Source organism: Nelumbo lutea, chromosome 8 (genome assembly GCF_056320005.1).
Source record: "Nelumbo lutea isolate HS-2025 chromosome 8, American lotus-T2T, whole genome shotgun sequence".
Taxonomy (NCBI): domain Eukaryota; kingdom Viridiplantae; phylum Streptophyta; class Magnoliopsida; order Proteales; family Nelumbonaceae; genus Nelumbo; species Nelumbo lutea.
The window spans coordinates 17,356,633-17,379,560 of NC_142691.1; the positions used below are offsets into that span (position 1 = coordinate 17,356,633).

Genomic DNA, 22,928 nt, shown 5'->3' on the forward strand with positions numbered 1-22,928 from the left:
TCAAATTTATGTGGGGATCAGGGAAAGTTTATTTTCCTTGGTATCACTTTAAGTGGTACCCATCTCCTAGGTGGGTAAATAACTTTCCCACCTAGGGGTAAAATTGCCAACACTTGAATGGGACAAAAATATCTTTTATAATAATGGATTTTTATGGCTAAAATGGTCATTGCCTTATTTACATGAGAAATAAAAGAACATGGGTAAATGCACTTACCCGGATAAGTGTTTCCCAGAAAAAACTTACCCAAATCTGGATAAGTGACTTAATGAAAATCGAATGGGTCCTACGAGGGAAGAGGTCAAATTTGAATTAAGCTTCCACATACAATACAACCATCAGGATTTAATTAAGACAGGATATCTTTTTAGCTGTCCTGACATTTTTAGTGAAGACGTGCTTCAAGATTAAGCAATGTGCTGCTTCTCTTTCATCTTATATATTCTTGTAATGCAAGTGTTGAATCTTAGAGGTCATTGATCAATAACTTGCTGAATCCTTGTATATTGTTATTCTTGCTTTAATGAAATAATGACAAATTTGTATTTGCTTATATTAGCTCATGACTTCAAAAAAAAAAATCCAATAGCTCCTACAAGAACAAGTTTACTAAAATATAAAGAATTACTCATAGACAAGACAAATTGGTAGGATGATTGGTGGTTGTGTATCTTTTGGACAGTACGCTAATAATTTGAGAGGTCCATGAATATTTCCCCTGCCCCCTGGAACTCATTCATTCACTATTTCATGGCCTTCAACTAGAATGGAGGTTACTATCGCCGCTTCATGCATCAACGTTAATTTTGACTAGCACGGTTATTTTAGTTGGTCCTGGTTAAACTTGTATGAGACAACACAGACAAGAGTTGTTTAGCAAATGTGTTGCACATTGTAATTTGTATGCCCTCGGGAAAATTTTAAACAGCAAATTCACCCCATGTGATAATCACATCTTTCAAAATGAGGGGAGGGGAATATTCTGGACCAGCAGTTCTTATCGGTCTCAGTGATGGCCTTGTGACATGCTGGGCCAACCAAGCGTGGTTGGAAGATCAAAAAGGCAGAGATGGAGATGGTTTCTTCTTAACATCCCTCTATGCTCTGCAAAGATGATAATTTATAATCAATGTGCAATCTCTGGCTCTGTCCGAAACCAGTTGCTGGTGTGAAATGGTCCAGACTCGAGTCATCTGCAACTAGCGTGGCCATACAAGGTAGGATTATCAGCAGTAAAAGCGTGTTTGTTTAGTTGTTTGTAGTGCAATTTCATTATGGACGTGCAAACGAGTTTAGTCCAAATTTTGGTTGGACTTTGTCATCGTTTTCTTTTCCTATTTCGCTTCAAATTCTCAAATGTTCTGTACTCTTCATGTAATATAGCATCTATAATTGATCTCTCTTCAAGGGAAGAGAGATCTAAAAGACCCAAAGTTCTGATCACGGTAATTCTAATAAACTAAAAACTCACTACCTAAAATAATTCGGAAGACTACTAGCAAAGGGAAACTAAAAATTGGTATATATCAGAAATGGTTGTTTGGTGTCAAACCAATTTGTTCAATTTATCATTAATTGTCCTGATAACAAAAAAAAAGGGTGAACACACTACAGCCTGAGTTTGCAACCTCGCAGATGAGTTTCTGCTGCTGTTATATAACACCTAAGATCATATCTGCTTCATGATCGACTGCTGAACCAATTGCATCCACAATATCATACTGTGGATCATAATTGTATGATCCGAATCAACTTCTCAGACCCATTCATGAGAATATTTGTTAGACATAAATAAACATCAAATTTATCCACAACAACCTCCTTTATTGCTTCCCCATTTCTTTGGTTTTATTTTAGGGCATGCATCAATTGTATGAAATAGACATGACAAGTTATAGATTGTGCCATCATTTTATCAACCTATTTCAGAATGAATTTTAGCCAGAAAGAATCCTTGGGCTTCACATTTTTTCTATTGTTTTTTTTTTATGCTCAATGTAAAATCTTATGAATTAACAGAGAGAGAGAGAGAGCAAAGCACATGCTCCAGAATGATGAACTACTCGTGGGTTATTTAAATCCTATTAAATAGTTCGGGTCAGCAAATATTGGAATGAATTGCTAAATTGAAGGTAAATATAGGTATTTTCCTCTTACACATTGTTGACCTCCATTTCAAATGGAGCAAGTCGAGAGGCAGTACTTGTGCTTGTACCACTTCTTGCCTTCTCAGAACTGGTTTTCAATCCCAATTGTTGCAATTGATGAACAACATGCGACATCCTTGGCCGCACTGATGGGACATGTTGTGTGCAAGCATATACAAGGTCCACAACCTTTTGTATGACTCCAACTTCAGGGATATCAGAGATAACTGGATCCAGCAGCTCTATGTACCTGTGTGACTGCACTAGAGGTGTGGCCCACTCAAATATAGTCTGCCAACCCACTGAATCCACTGCCTGGGCAGGTCTACGCCCACTAGCAAGTTCAAGCAACAACACTCCAAAGCTATAAACATCACTTTTTGTAGTGAGCTCATTTCTGTAGACAAATTCTGGAGCCAGGTACCCATATATGCCTGCCATCACTGTCCTTTCATGCATCACTTCCCATGGGACAAATTTTGATAGACCTACCCCCATCAGATGTGCTCTGAACTCTTCATCAAGTAGTACATTGCTAGCACGAATATCCCGGTGCACCACATGTGGCTTCACCTTGTCATGTAGGAATCTGTACAAAGAGGTGCAGAGAGATCACCATAAGATTCAAAAGCTTATCAAGTATTTAAGGAGAACGATAAATGGAGATTGGAGATCTGCATTTAGAATGGAATTTGGCTATTGACAAGCATTTTCAAATAAACAAGTAGGATTACCACATCATGAAACCACCAAAACCAATAAACAAGAGGTCCTTATTCCCTTGAGGTAGAAATGCCATATGCAGCAGCTACATGAACTCTCATGACAGAACAAGGGTTGATAACAAGAAACAATGAAAAGAACGTTTCACATTAATCATACATCTTTGACAGGTGACTACCACAACCAACTGTGAGTCTGTGATGTATATTCTAGAAATCTCCGGGCCCAAATATGAGACTACAGGCTCTCTATTATTGTTGTTAACTCATTATTCTCGTTCTTTTCATGTAACTAGTTCAGGGATTAAATAAAAAAAGAAGACACAAAGATCCAACTATTGTCAAGTTATTGCCCCTAGGCAGGTAAAAAGTTTTATCATATACAGAAGAAAGGTGCAAGTGCAACATGGTTGGAAATGAGTTTGCATCAGGAACTGTCAGAAAGCAGTCAGTGTCCAACCTTTTATGGACAGAACACACATGCATAAAAAAAAGCAGAATTTGATGGCCATAGATGTAAATCCATTGAAAATCCTTTGCCAATTATGCAACACAAGAAATAAGAAAAGTGGGGTTTGGAAAAATAAATTGCCTATATTCTTTGGTGGGATGTGATCCCAACATTAAGATATGCCATAAGTATATCCTTTTTTGAGTCAGGTAATAGCTAGTATTGGCTTTGCAAGTGGCCAAGTCATCTCCTACATCCTTGTACCATCCACAGAATTTCTTGTGTCAAAACCAAATTTAGCACATGATCCTGAAAACTGACAATTTCTTCTAGGTTGTAATTGTTTTTCTTGTTTTTTATTGAAGTTTTCTTTTTTACTTATCAAAAAATGAAAAAAAAAAAAGATATTGCCTGGCAGACCACTGAAAGTCATTCTCAATAGATTCTTCTATTTTTCATGGGCATGATGTTCAACTGTAAACTCTGTTCTCAACCTGATTATAGAAATGCTTGGGAAATGAGAGATTAATTGGATTACCTGAGGAATAGGAGCTAAAAATAGAACTAATACAATAATTGGATTAAAAGCATAGCTTAAGAAGGCAAGTGGTATTTAATCAGCCAAGCTTATGACTGTTGAAGATCTAAAGTGGAACCCAAAGTATGGTAGTTCAAGAAAAGAAGAAAGAGAAAGTTTAGAAAGAGGATAACTTACAAGAATCATACCTAGGAGCATTGAATGCATGGGCACCCCCAACAAGAAACCAAATTATATATGGCTTTTATGCGCATGCTCTCTCTCTCCTATATCAAACCTACATTTCTCAAAATTAAAACTAAATTAGTTAGTTCTTTTACCTAAACAAACTTTGTTAAATGGTTTGATCCCTGGTGTTGCTATGCCTGACACGTGTTTTGGAAAGTCAGACAAGTCAACTTCTGGGCATGCATCGACTTACAAGTCCTCTCTGTTAGATGGGTTACAATCTTAATCTTTATTATTTATTATTATGGTCTATTATGCATCACTATTTATTCCTGCTTCTATGTTTTTATGCTGCAGATTGTGTTGTACAACTAGGGGTATCAGAGATAAAGAACCAAGTCTAAACTCTAAAGATGGTTGTCCATGCAGAACACGTGGAGGACTTAACTGGCACCTCAAACCGGGGGGGGGGGGGGCGGGGGGGGCGGAATCAACAACTACTAGAACAAGCAAGGAGCATTCAGAGAACATATTTCTCATCTGATTCCTTCATTGGCATTTGCCTATTCCATTTTAATATGGTACCATAATGTTTAACTCTAGTTAAAAGCAGACGACTGTACATCAAGGGGAAAAAGATAAAAGAGAGGCAACTTGGATGCAGATAAATAAAAAAAAGGTCCTTCCTGAGATCTTTGTACAGAGAAGAAAACAAATAGTAAGGTAGAGAATAAAACCTAGATAATCTCATTGAAATTTTAATATAAGTGTATCCATACATATAAGTATGATAACAAGGGAGTAATAGGGTTCAAAAAAAAAAAAAAAGATAACAAGGGAGTAATAAAATTAGTTCAGCAAAACAAAAAGATGAAAAGAAAACAATAAAAGCAGGTTATGATACCATTATGCCTTTTTGAAAGCTATGATGACCAGATGTGAATATTAACACAGATACAAATGTAGGAAATAGGTAAGCAACTTCCATTTCCTAATATCCAGACATGGATTCAGGTATTAGTATCTCCTATTGACATGCTTATTGCATGTCAATATCTAGTTTTTAAAGCCATAATGTCATTTCTCAATACTTTTTAGCTAAACTTCTAACACATTGATTTTTTATGGTATGATTTGATAAACCATATCAGTTTAGATATTCTAAAAGTGTTATTGTTATAAAGTACACTCTAGAAGTTGTAATCCAGTACCAGTGTATCAAGTGCATATTGTGACTGTAGTACAAAATTGGAAGAAACTAATGCAGTTTCAGGTGCACGTTTCACTTAAGCTGCAGTAGAGGTATAGAATTCAATACTGACGCAATTCCCTGTGCAAGAGTTATGGCGATTCTCATTCTCATTGCCCAATCCAAGCTTCTCCCACCCCTAGGTATGTGGTGTAGCCATCTATCTAGGGGCCCATTAGCAACAAACTCATAAACAATATAACGGTCACCATGATCATAGCAACATCCTTTCACCGCCACCAGATTAGGATGATGGAGCTTTGCAACTCTTCCAATCTCTGAATAAAATTCCTTCTTTCTTTGAAAGCTAGACCTTTTCAATCTCTTGACTGCTACCCTTGTTCCATCAGGTAAAAGCCCACTATATGTGCCACCAGTCTTGGCATCTCCCACAAGACGGTTACCTTCACTGAAATTCTTTGTAATTGACCTCAGTTCCTCATTGCTGAAGACTTTCCATGATGGGGTAACTGATGCAGATGTTGATGGATTAGATGATTTGCGAGACCTTCTGCGCCTCTTGCTCCTCCTGTATGCAAGCAACCAAATTACAATAGCCAAAGTTGTGCAAAGGATCAACCCACTAACAGTTGCAAGGATGATAAGATACTCCTTGTGGCGGTGCAGGTGGTAGCATTTGTTTTCTGTCAAAGATGAAAGCTTTTTAACGAGGATACAAAAATTTTACTCTGGGTAACCAACCATTAGATATATAACAAGCTCCATGGAGGCAAAGAAATAAGAAACAAGAAAAGCCACCAGCTTGACTCCTTTTGTTAAAACTGTTCTTATCTCGAAGAGGAATTAAGAAAAGAACACAAAAGAAGAAAAAGATGGTAAAATAATTACAAGGTAATTGAATACCTATATCAAGCATACAGATGAACTCATGAGAGTTGTTGCATCTCTCACCCACAAGGGTTGGCTGGCCATTAGTCACCAATGTACAGATATTGATCAGATTAATGCCTTCACATGATGAATTGGAGCAATTGGAGCAAAATGGTGCCCCAGGGAAGATGGACTCATTCCAATGTGTTGCATTGTCAGACCACTTCCAACTAAAACCACCTGCAGAATTGAAGCCTCTTCCTCCAACCCAGCAGACTCTTGCTGTATTACTGCAGAGTTTTCCAGTAAAACTTAGTTCCTTGGATGATGTCAGTGCTGCCAAGTGCCCATTATAATCCCTACATCGGGACTCTGATTCATCCCAATAACTGGAGTTTTCTATCAGCCCAAAACACTTGCTCTTATTTGGACTGATTACCCAACCATCAGGGCAAAGTGACTTATTTGAGCTGATCTCCCAACTAGTAGGGCAAAGTGCTGCTATCAAACAAATGGAACATTTCAGGAAAATACTAACTCAAAAGGCTATTTCTGTGATCAAGAAGCAGAAAAATAAAATGCATTACTACATTTAAAATCTTTTAAGAATTTAACATCTGAAACCAATCAAACTAATAAGAACATTGACCTGCTTCAAGTAATTATATCTATGATTTACATATAGTAAATGTCTTGATTAGGTGTCATCAACTGTGTGATCATTATCCTTATTAAAAGGAAAAAAGCTTTCTCACAAAGAACCTAAACACTCAAGTCAAGAAAACCTTTTCCCAAGTATATGGGATTGGCTACACAAATCCTTTTCCACTATTCCACTCTATTCAGTGTCATATCCATTGTTAGATTATTTCTCAGTTTTTCTTATCAATAAACATGTATTTTATTTAAAGTTCAGATTGGAAACAGTTTATACAACTTGGTGGTGGGAATGTTGATCCCATTTAAGAACACTTTTCTATCCCTCGTCACAATGCAGCCCAAAATAATTATTTCTCAGTAATTCAATTCATATCCTTTTCATCCTGTCCCTAGCTCTTCTAAACCTTTCAATTTTCAACAGATCATCTTACTAGTGCATAGATGATCTTCTATGCACATGGCTAAACCATCGTAGTGCATTATCATTCCTTTTATCACCCTTGGAGGGGGGGCACTTCTCCAAGACTCCCATGAATATAGACATTTCAAAGCCAATCTTTTAATGTTTAACCATTCATCCATCTCAACATTTACTTTATGCTCCACACAAATACAGTATTGCTTGGTTTTCACACCTTCATCATCACATAAGCTTTATCCCAACTTTATGGGGTTGGCAATCCTGTTTGAACATTCCATTCTGTTTAGTGCCAAACTGCCACATCCATTGTTAAATTATGAATGCTTAGATGGTACATCGATACTTTGAACCTTGTGTTTTTTATTTTTTTTATTTTTTAGTTTTTTTCCAAAGTTTCAAAGGTTGGGAATATTGTTATTTAACATTTAAAATCAACAGATTAAAAAAAAAAACTTAAACAGCATATTGGTGACCAGTCAATACATTGTGAAAATTCGACCCTTGCTTAAATCATTTGTTACTACTTCAACCACGTCCTTTTTGGCCAGACCCTATCCCTTCTAGCCCCTTCAACTCGCAATAGACTGCTTCTTCTTACAAGTGCTCTATGCACATGGCCAAACCAACCTAGTCTACTTCATCTCATTCCATCATCCATTGGAACTACTTGAATGACTTCATTTCTGAACCTATCCTTTCTAGTTGTTTTGCTCATCCATCCCAGCATACACATTTCTACTACACTCATTTTTTGGACATGTTTCTTAATACCCAACACTTTGCTCCATACAACATTGTTGGTCTTACAACTGTTATAAAATTTCCTTTTAACTTGAGTGGTACTTACCTATCCATTTTGCCCATCCTGCTCTAAATCTATGGGAGACATCCTCCTCAATCTCTCCCTTGTTATGAATTAACAAACCAATGTAACAAAAAATGTCACATTGAATCATCTCTTAGTTTCTAATTACGAAGCAGTCCAAATAAACCCCCTTCATTTCACCCATATCACTCTATTCATATGGGCGACATCCTCCTAAATTTCTCTCTTTTTTAATGAATTGTTCAACCAAAGTAACAAAAGATATCACAATGGAGTATCTCATGGTTTGTAATTCTAATTGTATCCTCGTTATCATTCCTAAAAAAAGGTCCATTACATGATGTTGGTTCTCACTCCAGTTGTCAATAAATTTACACTGCATATATTCTATTTTAATCTTACCTAACACCACTTGATTCTAAAGTATCTCTACAAAAATCTAATTTTGCACTTAATCACTGTATTCATGCAAATCCTGCAATGTATATTTACCATTAAACAACATGGATGTCTTGGGCTCTTTATGGTTACATACTGTCTTACATGTTAGAATTTATAATCTAAAATGGGGGTTCTGTATCTTTTTAATTAAACTCAGTTTCAAATTCAGGCAAATTATTTTTATTAAGTGAAGTGGATTCACTTCAACTAAGTGCAGTTTCACTTCAGTTAAAGAAAGTGGTTTTTTAGACTTTTAGTTTCACATAAGTCTTTGATGGAAGGATGCCTATATAAACTCAGCTTAGGTCCCTTCTCTTGCATCAAAAAGCACGTGGTACACCCGGCAAAAAAGAGAACACCGAAGCTTGTTCAGACATGAAGACCAAATGTAGTATTCCGTCTGGATTCTTCTAAATGGCAGGTATAATTCTTCACATTAATGTATTTCCATGCATTATACTCAGATATGTTATATCTATGTTTAGCATTACATCCACGGCAGTAGATACGCATTCTGCTCTTTGCCTCTTATACAACTTGGATGAAGAAACTGTCCTATTGACAAGGTAACATAGCATACAGGAGCAAACAGACGGGCTGTTTTCTTTGTCAGCTTCCTATCTAAGATACAAAATAACAGTCAAGGATCCCCTGATGCTCTGGGTAAACAACCAATTGCTAGGAGTTTTTACCCTGATATAGGTCCAAGATCTCAAACATTGAAGTTTCTCAGGACTATAATTAAAGGAACATCACACCCGAAAAAAATGCCTTGATCATACTGAAAATACCATTAAAAGCACACGAAAAAACACATACACACATTACTTATGTAGAGAATCATAGCCATCAAAACATCCTTAGACCTTTTTCCCTTTACCCTCACGTATAAATTCTGAGCCTTTTGCAGTACAATCTCTTCTAAGTTCTAATCTCTCAGATTTTAGAACTTGGAAACACTGTTGGTGTGTGCGTGTGTTGGGGGAGGGGGGGGGGTGAAGAACGACTCACTGCTTTGTGCCCTAACGAGACTGGTGAAACAGAAGCTGAAAATCAGTAGAGAGTAAAGTTGGGAGGTTCTGATCCTCTTCTCCATGCTGCAATTCAGAAGGAGAAATGTCCCCTCTTCGTATTCCTCCTCCTATCGAGAGAAGAAATAGAGGTAGAAAGATAGTAAATGCATGTACTCCATTACACTGAGTCTACTCCTCGCAGCTGCTTCATTGTTGTCTTCGTAAATTGAGCTCATATGAGGATCGACAGATGGCTCAGACTCGCCGCATCCTCTCTCTCACTCTCTATCCTTCCTGTGCTAGTGCGAACTGCGAAGGAGAAGGGTCTTCGTTTCTTGGAGAGGCAACTGTAAATAACAGTTAGCTCCTTCGTTTTCCAGACAACTCCACATGACCTCCCCTGAAATTTCTGCAACAAGGACTGATCGTCAGTGTAATGCAGGAAACTTGAAACGGAACAAGTCTTTTTCTAAATGTCGTTTACATCCTTCATTTGACCCGCTAACTCGGTAAAATGGAGACTGATCACCCTCAGACGGGTATAAGACCCCGGGCCGGATCATACCATTTGTACTTTGAGTCTTTGTCCAAATGAGTAAAAACAGCCTACTTCAGCGGTTCAGCCTTAATCACTTAGGCAATATTTGGTAGTCTTTTTCTCCAATAAGCATTTATGACTACTTTTCTTTCATTTTCTTTCAAATTTTATGAAAAAACTTTTACAAAAGTACTTGTGCGAAAGCACTTTTACAAAAGTATTTTTATGAAAGCACTTTAATAAAAGAACTTTTACTAAAGTACTTTTATAAAGTACTTTTACGAATGCATTTTTATGAAAGTATTTTTATAAAAATACTTTTACGAAAGTATTTTTATAAAAATACTTTTACGAAAGTACTTTTTATGAAAGCACTTTTTGTAAGTACTTTTATGAAAGTACTTTTATAAAAGCACTTTTACACCAAGGCAATCACCTTGTCCCCGGTGGCAAGGTGAGACACCCATTCCCCGTCAAATCCCCAAATTTTCTCTATCCCAAGGCAATCACCTAAAAATAATCTAATATATGTATATTTTACAAATAGGGTAATGGGAATTTGGGGGTATTTTAGAAATTGAATTATGGCAATTTGGGGGTACTTTAGGAACGGAATTATGGGATCTTAGAATTTTAAGAATTTGGGAGAAACTTAAAGGTATTTTAAAAATCGATATTAAATCTAAGAATGTTTTACTAATTTACTATTAGGTTTGGGGAATTATATGAAACCCCATCTCTGATTCGAGGCAAAAATATTTCCCCATCTGGCCATCCCCACCCTGTCCTCATTTAAGATCGGGGAAAACCCACCCCATTCAGGGTGGGGTAGGGTGGGGCCTCGATTTTATAGCCAAGGAAAATTGAAATCCCTAAAGATAAAATTATTTTTCCCTCTAGATGGTAAAAACAATTTAACCATTTAGGTCAAATGGATCAACCTATAACATCATAATTTATAAATAAAAATATTAAAAATATAAAATAGATAAAGTTCAGAAAAATTATGGATAACTGCAGCAAAAATAATTAAGCTTATCTACATCAAACAAAAATAAGTGCAAAAAATAACAATTATCTTTATTAAGGATAAACATATCTAAAATACAGAAAAAATAAAGGAGTGAGATGTATATTAGATTTAGAACATTGGATTAGGTTCATAAGATTTGCATGAAGTTACTCAAAAATAAATGATATTTTATGCTTATGCACGTTGTAAATTTTAGGTAAAAAACATTAATGAATAAAGCAAATACCCATTAATGAAGAGCTCACACATGCTCCCTTTGGTTTACATTAGAACCGAAATCAGTTGGTCTATTCCCATAGTTTATTTGGTTTATATAGGAATTGGAATGAGATTTGGAATCAGGTGCAATGAGATATCATTGCCAAGGGAGGGGGAGGCTAGGAAGTGGTCATTCCCTCAAAAGAGGAAATTCCGTTCCACCGGGAATGGGAATGAGATTTCAATCAAGGTTCAAAAAATCGACACGTATCGGCCCGTATTGGGAGCACCCTGATATGCCCATACAGAAGGTGTATCGGGGTTCTGAATGGTTTAGGGGGTGGAGGAGCCTTAAACCGGTTTTGAAAAAAAAGTATAAAAAACAATATTGATACTGCCTGATATGCCCATACCAGCGTATCGGGTATATCGATATTTAGAACATCGATTCCAATTCTACCCAACCAATCAGTTGGAATTGGAATTGTTCATCCCGATTCTGATTCAGACTCCTATTCCTGCAAACCAAGCAGTTCATTAAGACTGCGTTTGAATGTGGTGTAAAAGTAGAAGTATGAGTTCGCATCTCTGCCCCTCAACCTCAAATCAGAGTCTTTGACCCCATTCTAGCCCGAGCTCGGATCCAATACCATCTTCGGCATCGGCGATCGCTCTGGCCAGTTTACCATCACCATCAATTGCCCGATATACAAACCATATAAAAAATGGATTGAAACTTATAGATAATCCAACAAAAAAAATCAGAATGATCAGAAATAGAGAACATAAAAAATAAGGAGAATGGGACTTCAGATGATGTTTTAACACTCAAAGGGAGCTTGGAATAGGAGCAAAAGAAATAAAGAACAAGTTGAAAAAAAATGAAGATGACGCTTCAGTTTCTTTGGATGAAACTTAGAATCCTGTTTATTATCGATCGACTCTCTGCTAAAATTTCATCATATTATTAGAAAAAATCCGGTTTGCTCCTATGCCCATCGATAATACACAGAGACCCATAGGTAGGGGTGTAAAGGGATCGAATTCGAATCAAATCAAGCAATATTTGAGTTCGACTCCGATTAAAAATTTTGATATCTGAATTCAATCCGATATTCGATGGATATTAAAAATTAATATTCAAATTCGAATTCGACTAAATATTCGAATATTTGATTCGATTTAAATTTGACTAATTAAAATAAATATTTTATTTATATAAAGTATATAAATTATTTATTTAAATTTAGTTATTATATATACATTTTATAAAACATTTAAAAATTTTATATATTATATATAAGAATTAAATAATTGGTCAAATTCGGATATTTATCAAATTAAATAGGTCATATCTGAATTCGAATCCGATTAACTATTCGATATAAATAGAATATCCGAATTTAACTGATTAAATATTCGAATTATCTAAAATCAATTCGATTATGTCAAATTTCAAATTCGGAATTGGCTTTTAAATGTGCAGAGGGGCACAGATTATGAGTAGAAGAAATGGAGCTTCAGAATAATGAAAAAATTACTGATTCTCTTTTTAATTTTTACATTGCAAAAAAGTTAATTTACACAAAAACAAAGTTGCGGAAGAAAAGGGAAAAAACTACAGAGCAAAAAAAAAAAAAAAAAAAAAACTCCCGATGAAACTCACAAACCTCCTCACGAATCCTTCTCCATCTCCTCCACTTCTTTGTCTCCACCAATGTCCTCTCCCCGATGAGCGTCAGAATAGTCGCAAGAAGGAAAGCGAGGTGGTCAGAGACAATCGGAGGCGATGGGTGAACTTTGCCTTTTTTTGTAGAGCTTCTTCATTCCTGATCAGTCTTCTCTCTTCTTTTGATTCTTTTCTCGACAGCTCCTCTTTATACTGGTTTTTAGATGGACAGGACTAGAGGCAAACCAGAGGCGAGGGTTGAATTGAAGTTTGAAGATAATGTTTGATTCGAGCGATCGCTGGTGCTGAAGATGGTGTTGGATCCGAATTTAGGCTAGAACGGAGTCAGAGCCTTGAGGTTGAGGTAGCGGGAATATGGGAGAAACTCAAGTTATGTATCGTCGTAAAATGGGAAGTATGATTATCAATGTACATGTTTATATTGATTTTAGCAAAGTTGTATTTATATTGATTGTCGATGTAAAACTCAACACAAATGGAGTTTACATCAGTTTCTTATATTTAACTACACTCCATCGATCAAAATAATGACAAATACGGACCAGTGCTGGGCATCAAAATACTGCATTAATCACCGTGTTCGCTTAAAAAGAAAATAACTGATTTCCAATTTGAGATGCCCCAATTATTAAGCACTAAACAATGTTGGGCCTTTGGGGGAGTCACGAACTATCAGGAGTCATCAAATCGGGGCTTTGTATAGGTAGGTACACGCATGTAAGATTTTACACAAGAGATGGACAGCATTTATAACCCAAAAGTCAAATTAGGTCGTTATGAATCACTCTTATATATAAATCTCTTGTACTTCTTATGACTTTCCAATGTAATATTTTCATTCATTACACTCACATGTGCAGCCCAACAATAATAAACTAATTGCTTGCCAATAGAAGAATAATTTATGTTGGAGACTGAAAGAAAATAGGTCCAGATGGTGAATTTCTGAATGAAAAAGCTTGATGAGTGAAGACGCCCGGTAAACACGAGTTCTCCAAGCATTAGTAGCTATGTATTACTTTTCTTTTTCTTGAAAAGGAGAATGCCCATAACAAAAAGGAATCTTACCTTGGCTAAAGCATTAATTAAAGTCCCATTGAAATCCTATATATACTGTGTATTAGAGCATATAACTTGTTCATCTTATTATTTCTTTCTTCTCTTGTGGTCTTTCTTATTTCATCTTTCAGTTAGAATATACAGAAGAGATGAAGGTTTCTGTTGATCTAGTGCTCGTACTTCTTCTGGTGGCAGTATCATCTCAAGTTGTTCTCTGTGGTTCACATCGCCTTCCTGTCGTTGTGGATTCTAATGGAGACCGAAAATCTGGAATTCGTAATACATCAAACATCACTTAGTTTATGTTTAATTTCACTAGCTAGTTTTATCTTATTGTTTTCTTATTTATTTACGCCCACAGTGGATATATAGTTCTCGTGTAAAAGTTTATGCATTAATCTATGCAGCTTTTGACGATTGCAAGCAATGTTGCTTTAGCTTCGTGGAGTGAGAATACTGTTATTGTTGTGATTAAGAAGAATGGTGTAGTTTATAGCAATCAGCATTCAGCAATAATAAGAGTTTGTTGTCTCTGGATTAAATATGTAACTGCAAAACCTCGATCCAATTAATAATATAAGAATGACAAACTTTTCTTAGTCATCTACTGTCTTCATTATACTAGCTTTTTGCATTTGGGAATGGACTGTTACAGAAAGGAATTAGAGCTCCATATATATATATATATATATACATACTTCTTACAGTATATTAAGAAGTGGGGGAAAAAGTGTGGAAAGTGGAAGTCTTAATTGTTTGTGATTGAGTTTGCATATCGAGAAGTGAAAGAAACCCCAATTGACTCTCATAGAGACTGGAGCGAAATCAACAATTCAAACAATATACAATTAGCGACTGAAATAGTGGTAACAACTATAATCGTTCTGACTACTGATAGTGATCGATGAAATTGAAATTAAATAGTGATACTACCTCTTCCTCATGCCATTACCAGAATCACAATTGGGTTTGAAGTCTGGACAAGCATAAGCCCATCCATACCTTATGCTGAAATTAATAAACCATAATATGGGATAATGAAGAACAATACTTGACCACTTAGTCAGATAGGATCTTATACCATCTCAAAGAACCTCAACCTAAAAGCTTAAACTGTCATAAATAGACTTTCTATATATTCTCTAACATCTATCTGCTTCAGAAGAAAATCTACTGTATTGCTTGAACCCTAATTAGCTAAGTAGTCATTGTTGATCAGTACGGTACCATACCATCACACTAATTAGGAAACCAAACCAAATGGAGCTTCAATGAATACAAAGCTTTGCCGTCTTAACTTCCCCACTTCAACACGGTACATCAACAGGGTCAACGGAAGCCATGTGCATCCCTTGTCATTCATTCATGGCCCACAGGTGTTCACATTCTCCCATAGAACATCTCAAGCGTGTATAGAGAACATCTCAAGATATTCTAATGCATGCTCAAGTATGCATGTAATATGCTTGTGGGGCACTCTCAATAGACTTATTGTTTATGTCATGTGTTTAGATCTGTTCATGGGCCGGGCCGGGCTTTCACTCTGTATTAACAAATTTTTTTAAGACCCAAGCTCAAGCCCGGCCTAACCATCAGACCTACAACTTGGGCCTGAGCCCGACTCTCATAAAAAGCTCGAAGCCCAAGCCTGGGCCCGAGCCCAAAATTTAGCCCATGTTGTTACTACTGTTGAAGTGGCTGAAGAGAGAGAGAGAGAGAGAGAGAGTGAGAGAGAAATTATAAAAAAAATAAAAAATGGCTGAATCGGGTCGGGCCAGGCTAAGCATAGGCCAGGCTTTTTTAATAAATTTCGAGTCCGACCCATAACACAATCGGACTTACTGTGTTAGGCCTGAAGTCAAGCCCGCGGACCTAATTACATGACCAAACCCTGACCGAGATGCGGGCTGGGCCATCGAGCTACCTGGCCCATGAACAGGTCTAGGGGCTTGCTTTGTATTGAGGCCCATCCCAACTCCCAAGCAGCTGGTATCTGTATCTACCCCTAGATTTCTTATTAATCCGCCCTTATGATAAGGCAATTAGTTGTCTTAGATTTTAAATTTTAATATTTACGAATGTAATTGGTCCCGTCTACCCAATAGAACCAAACTGATTATGCGGGGTTCTAGTTACTTATGTGGTTTTATTCTGATTAATAAGTAATAACTAGCGAATTCGTTACATATAATTTGATTTTTAACTTTCAATCTTATATATAGTTTTCTGCTTAAATGAGTTTTTGATAAATTAAATTGATGGGTAAAATAATAAATAGCCTTATAAATTTATAACTTATAGTTTCAACGTGTTGAAACTTGAACGGAGGTTTGTGTAAAAGGTAGGGAGAGTTTTAACTTTTAATTAATTATTTTCTCGTCACTTTCATCATTGATATTTTTTAACATTTTGAAAATCAGACCGGACGGGATGGTCAGATGGATTGATTCGGAAATTGATAACCAATTCTATTTCACCCTAAAACCGTTGATTTGATAAATAACCTGCTGATCAGGGCAATCTAACCATCAAGCGTCAACCTCAACAACGAATAACCATTTTTGGTCATTTATTATTTATTATTTTTTAAATCAAAATGATTTAGGTAATCTTCTTTTTTGACCAAAAAACCATTGGAAATTTATTAAAAATGGTCAAATCGACTTATTTTTGACTGATCAATCCGGATCAGAATTATTTTTGACTGGTCAAATCCTATACTGATCAAGGAGATGAATCTTGCCCGTGAATTGATACCAAATTTATGAACAGGATGTAATTATAAAGGGCGGGGGTGGGGGGAACTATTAGTAGAGTATGGGGGTTGCGCAACCCCCTGTATCCCAATAGTATAACAAAAATACCCAAATCGCTAAATCCTCCCTACTCTCGAGTCTCGAGACAATTCACATTATCATTGATTGAATGTTTTGATGATAAAGGTAATGACAAGTTCATTGCTCACCGCTTCTCATCAGTGCCCACGCCATGAGCATACACTACTCTCGTGACTGTGACGCCTACAATAACGTGATGGCTAGTACAAGTATTGCTTCGTTAAGTTCCACCTCAAAGTCCGCTACGACTCTGACCTGACTCTTGACGTTACTAGCTGCAACTTCAAAATCTCTAATCCTTTCGTCCTCCTTGTCAATGTTGCCCTGATTTCAAAATCTCTAACCCTTTCGTCCTCCTTGTCAATGTTGCCCTGATTCTGATAAGCAAAGGGCCGGGGCAAGAGTTAAGATTGAAAGCCCTAGCTGGAAAGGGGATAGGAAAAGACCATGCGAAGTGGTCACCTGTAACCACTGTGACTTCCATGTATGAACTGGATATCCATGAAGATTTGACGGAAACACTAACATTTGAATAGAAAAGAGATTGCATTCAAAGCAACCCATCAAGGGATTTTGGCATTGATATCAATACTTATCAGGTTGGACTAGTTGACCCTGAGGAATCTAGAACTTGTTCATTTGGTGACCGTATGCTTGAAGGATGATTGGACTGATCACTTAAGGCGACATTAGATATAGATAGAAAAGTTTTAGTTATGTCTTTTTTGTTGAATCTAGGCTTTGTTGGGCCAAAAGTACAACCTTGAACTCTTGACCCTTAAGAATCAATATGGGGGTTTTGATAGTTTGATGAACATTATATTTTATAGGTGAATGTGGAAACCCATATAATGGATGGTGATGGATCACGATCTAGTTGGTCTTAATTGGATGGCAGTTTGGTTGTCGGTCGCTTAATTGGTCGATCGAACTGTAAGATAGGAAAGCTCAGAGAACCTAGGGTGGCTCACCCGATGTGGTCATTCTAATGCTTAAGTTAGTATCTGATTGTGCGAACTGGTAATTCTCGAAGGCAAGAGTGCTAGTAAGCAGTAAATCACGCATACCTTGTATCACTGGGTTAGGCGTCTTTATATAGATGACTTGCCGTGGGTCTCATGAAACACCTTCGAGATCATCGGCCTACGCTATTAGGAATTTGTTCCATAGGGAGGTTGATATTGTGCTAGCCGATAAGGCTCATCGTGTCCGTCCGATCCAGGTAAGATGAGGATAAGACCCACAGTCATGCAGCGTGATCCCGAAGTGCTCAAAGATAGCTGACATGCTTCTAGAAGTCTACTACGTGTCACCTCGACAGGTTTGGCCATCCCAAGCTATTCGGACCTCTATCCTGGCCGAAGTGGCCCAACCTTTTGAGGTGACAAGAAATGCTGAGTCACTATCCAATCATCAGGTTGCATCCACATGTCTGTTGTTTACTAGGTTGGGCCAAATCACCTCTCATCAATTGCCCCCACTCCTTGTGTTAGTGGTCCTGACTTGATGCAGGGAGTTCATGACGAGGTTGGGCAGATTTGGTTCGGTTTTTGTCCAGTTTGACATCCAATCCTATGGTCAAACCGTAGTGACCCGATTGGCTTGACCGCTAAGCCATGTCATGCATCGGGGATGCGCGGACGCCACACGGATTACAAACTCTACGGATGTCAAAATGCGCACTCAACCGATTTTGGCCTCGATAGTTGTGCAACCGATTTTTACGAGAGCCATCGGATCGCATTGATCTAAGCCATCCAAGATCGACTATTGTGGTTATAAATAGGGGCCTTGGGGTCCCATTCGCCTAGTCTTGCTTCAGGTTTTGCGATTTGGAGCTCGTGTGCTAGATTCTAGGTTGGTGGCTTTTGTTTTGTTCCCGAAGTCATTCCTCCTTCCATAGGTAAGTCGCTTTTCCTTTTGCTTGAGTTCACTTCTTCACTTTCATTATGTCTAGTAGTAGTACTGGTAGTCTGTTCGAGGTGACCAATGAGTCCAGTGGGGCCAAGGTGGGCACCTCGGTCCAAGACATAGAGTCTAGCCCGACCGAGATGGCCACGTCAGCTCACAACTCGGGGTCTGTCTAGGCCGAGGTTGACACCTCAGTTCAGGAGCATAAAGCTTCTAGTAAAAAGGCCTCTTCTTCTTGTTGTGCTCATCCTTTTTGTGGACTTGACTGCTTCGGTCCTTCTGTCTTAACGCCGAAGAGGATTGAGGCACTGGTCGCCCACTATAAATTCCCTGAGTACTTTGGTTACAACCTACCCTTAGAAAATTTTCCCTAGGAGCACGATGATGACGAGATTGCTGTCTGCGAGGAACAATTGATCATCGGGCTCTGACTTCCTCTTCACCCTTTTATCGTTGAAGTCCTCAACTTTTTCGGTGTCACGACAGACTAGGTTTACCTGAACTTAGCTCAAACTGTAGTTGGCGCCATCCCTTTATTTCATGGCCGTGGCCTCCCCTTAGACATTGATACCTTCACCTCACTTTGCTCGATCAAGAAGAACCCTGTCAGCCCCAAAGGGATGGACAAATATAGTTATTACATAGCTTATCGACTTGGGTACAAGTTGCTTCATGAATATCCTTCCAAAGTGCCAACCTGAAAAAATAGGTATTTCATTGTAATCGCTAAAGGGGGTGGCCCTTCTCAACTCGGTGGAGAACCGCCACTAGTGACCCTGGGAACCGGCTAAGTTGGAAGATGAAGAAGAGGATGCAAAAGTTGGTTGAACATGACCTAAAATTGGAAGACTACTTGGCCGAGGACAAGCTTGTCAATGTCAGGCTAAGTCCTCCGGGTAGGTCGCCACCTCGGTACACGCACACACTTTCCTTTTATACCACTTCTGCTAATCTAGTGCTTGCTTTTTATAGGCATTATGTCAAGTGCTTTGATGACTAACCTCTTCATTGGCATGAGGTAGAGGAAGAAGAGAAAGACATTGCGGGATGACTCTTCCCAGGCACCTTCAACCAAACTGACTGCTCCTGCTTAACTCAAGGACCTTCCAGTCATCAACTTGGTCGAGGAGGACCAAGAGAAGGGTCAATCGCCTTACTGACCTGAGCCAGTCCCACCATCCAAGCCTCGAACCATCTATCCCAGAGCCAGTTCCTCCGGAGAGGGCCCCGAGTTGGTCTAGAGCATCATGAATGATAGAACCAACCTGATAAAAAGAAAGGAGGTGACTTTTCCTGAAGAGATCAACAAGTTTGCTGAGCTGCCTTATGCTCAAGTGGGTGCCAGGGCGACGAGCTACATTATGATGGTATACTCTCTAAACTCGACACCTAATTTATGATTGTTTTGTCTTCTATACTTAGTGAAATCTTCCTCTTTTCTGCAGGCGAACTCCATGATCCACACTCTTATGCAACAGCTTGTTCAACACACTGCAAGAGCAAGGGTTGCCGAGGCAAAGGCTGAGTTAGCTAAGGCTACATTTGCGGAGTGCCATACCAAGATGTTGAAGGAGCAGATCGGGCAACTAGAGAAGGAGGCCGAGGAGTTGAAAACTAATGCTACTGAGCGCGAGGCCATCCTCACCTAGGGCATTAAGGAAGTTGGGGTTGCTGTTGTCAGGGCTTATCGAGCCTTTCTGAAGTACAACAAGATGAAGGAGGAGCTTGGTATTGATGCCTTCCAGAAAGGTTTCAAACTCTGTCATTGGGTGACCAAGTGCAAGTTTCTTGAGCTCAACTTTAGAGTCATCACCTCTATCGAGATTACCACTGAGATGGTATTGGAAGCTGCCAAAGATCTAGACTCTGACGAGGAGGGTGACGAAGAGCTCGACAAGGGAGCAATGGAGAAAGACTCGTATGCCGCAGTCGACGAGGCCTTAGAGGTCGATGAGGTTGCTGCAACAAACGAAGTTGTGGCGGTTGAGCTAGTTGGGGACCCCAGAAGCGTTGAAGGTGGGGGCAAGGAGCCTCTATGAAGATTTTTTACCTCTTTTCTTTGGACCTTGTAAACACAATGTAGACCAAGCCTCTGAGCTCGGTTCAATAGGCTTTATTTTTTCTTTCTTTCCTTTTTTTAGCTGATTGTACAAAACTTTTTCATTTTGTTGCAAAGTAATGAAATTCTCTATCATTTTTTGTCACTTCGCATACAATAATTCGACTTGCAAAAATTTTTCTAAGTATGGGTTATCCTGAGGTGCCGAGCTGATGAACTAAGCACAGAAAGAAATAACCCGAAGTTAATGTAAGCCGAGGTGGAGAGACATTGTAGGGCATATGCCCGACCTACCTATGCACCGATGAGGCACAATTTGAATCTACTTGTGTTGCCTATGCTTAGGAAGCAACTGGGTCTTATTTGTGTTTGGTGTCGAGGTCCCTGTTGGATCAGCACCATGGCTTTTAGACTTTGAGAGTGACTCAGAGTTCATTCTCCATCATATTATTTGACCGTGACCTTTGCTCCTGAGCTCACAATTAATATCTTTTCAATTTGTCGACGTTCCAGGCACGGGGCACCTTCTTCCCATCCAACATTTCGAGCTCGTATGTGCCTTCACCGAATACTTGTCTCACTCTGTACGGACCCTCCTAGTTCGGTCCAAGCTTACCTATGCCGGGCTCAAGTACCGCCACCTTTCGAAACACAAGGTTGCCAACTCGGAATTAGCATATCTTGACTCAGGCGTTATAGTACTGAGCTACCCATTGTTGGTAGGCCACAGTTCGGATGTAGGCCAGGTCGAGTACCTCTTCGACGAAGTCGAGGTTTGTGCGCAGCTCGTTGTACGCCTCTAGCCACAGGGTTGGCACTTCGATCTTGGCAGGGACGATAGCCCCTCTACCGTATGTTAGGTTGAACAATGTCTCACCCGTCATGGTTTTGATGGTATTCCTATAGGCCCATAGGATTCTGGATAGCTCGTCGACCCACAAACCCTTAGCTCATGCTAAGCGAGGCTTTAGTCCGCGGAGAATGGCCCTATTTGTCACCTCGACTTGTCCATTTGCTTAGGGGTGTGCCACTAATGTGATGCTCTGCTGGATCCCCATTTTGGCACACCAGTTTTGGAACTTGATGTCTTTGAACTGCATCCCATTATCTGAGATCAACACATTAGACAGTCTGAATTGGCACACTATGTTCTTTTAGAAAAAATTCTGCGTGTTTCGGGCTGTGATCGTTACCAAGGGCTTAGCTTTTTCCCACTTCGTGAAATAATCTACTGCCACAGCTAGGAATCTTCTTTGCCCGGTTGCTGGTAGGAATGGACCAAAGATATCTATCCCCCACTGAGCAAAAGGCCACGGGCTGGTGAGATACTTTAGGTCAACGGTAGGCTAATGAAGGATGTTGGCATGACTCTGGCAGTTATCACACTTCTTAACGAGCTTGAGTCCATCCGCTTTCATAGTAGGTCAATAGTATCCTTGCCTTAACACTTTTTGGGCGAGCACCCTGCCCCTAGGTGTTCTCCACAGAGACCTTCGTGGATCTCATGTAGCACCCGGCTTGCTTCTGAAGGTCGTAAGTAGCACAAGTAGGGGAGCATAAATGATCTCTTATACAACTACCCGTCGATAAGGATGTACTGGGTTGACTGGCGCTCTACCCTTCAAGTTGCGTTATGATTTGCTGGTAGGGTCCCGTGGAACAGATAATCAACAAGTGGGTCAACCCATCTTGATTATGCTTACAACACGGGAGTGACCTCTTCTACCCCCTTAACGATGCTGGGTTGAGGCATGTCTTCAATATATACCGTCCTCATAGTGTTGTCGCTTATGCTTTCCAATCTCAAAAGTGTGTCGGCCTCAGTGTTCTCTGACTTCAGTACTTGTTGGGTGAACCAAGAGTGGAAGCTGGGCATGAGTTCCCTCACTTTGGCCAAGTAGGCCATCATGGCATGTTCCCAAACCTCGTACCTTGTCATTCACCCGGTTCACAACTAGCTGAGAATCGCTATACACCACAACATGCTTTGCTCCGATCTCCTTCGCCAGTGTCAGCCCAACTATCAACACCTCATACTCCGCTTCATTATTCGATGCTTTGAATGCTAATCGGAGAGCGTACTCCAGCTTCACTTTGCTCGGCCCGTACAGTATAAGTCCGACATCGCTTCCTCA

At 39.0% G+C, this 22,928-nt stretch overlaps 1 protein-coding gene across 4 annotated transcripts; it reads right to left on the reverse strand.

The window, feature by feature from the left end:
• Window positions 1-2,053: 2,053 nt before the first annotated feature.
• On the reverse strand, window positions 2,054-9,952 carry LOC148843064 (C-type lectin receptor-like tyrosine-protein kinase At1g52310). Of its 4 annotated transcripts, none has more exons than XM_088958271.1 (5): window positions 9,467-9,952; window positions 6,141-6,605; window positions 5,887-5,920; window positions 5,350-5,805; window positions 2,054-2,737 (listed from the first exon to the last, which is right to left on the reverse strand). In XM_088958271.1, the coding sequence occupies exons 1-5, from the start codon at window positions 9,549-9,551 to the stop codon at window positions 2,155-2,157; spliced, it is 1,623 nt and encodes a 540-aa protein (XP_088814397.1). In that variant the 5' UTR covers window positions 9,552-9,952; the 3' UTR covers window positions 2,054-2,154. The 4 variants fall into 4 exon arrangements, with proteins under 4 accessions (XP_088814397.1, XP_088814396.1, XP_088814395.1 ...); XM_088958270.1 differs by having other exon boundaries at window positions 6,141-6,608; window positions 9,467-9,878; XM_088958269.1 differs by having other exon boundaries at window positions 5,350-5,920.
• Window positions 9,953-22,928: the final 12,976 nt, after the last annotated feature.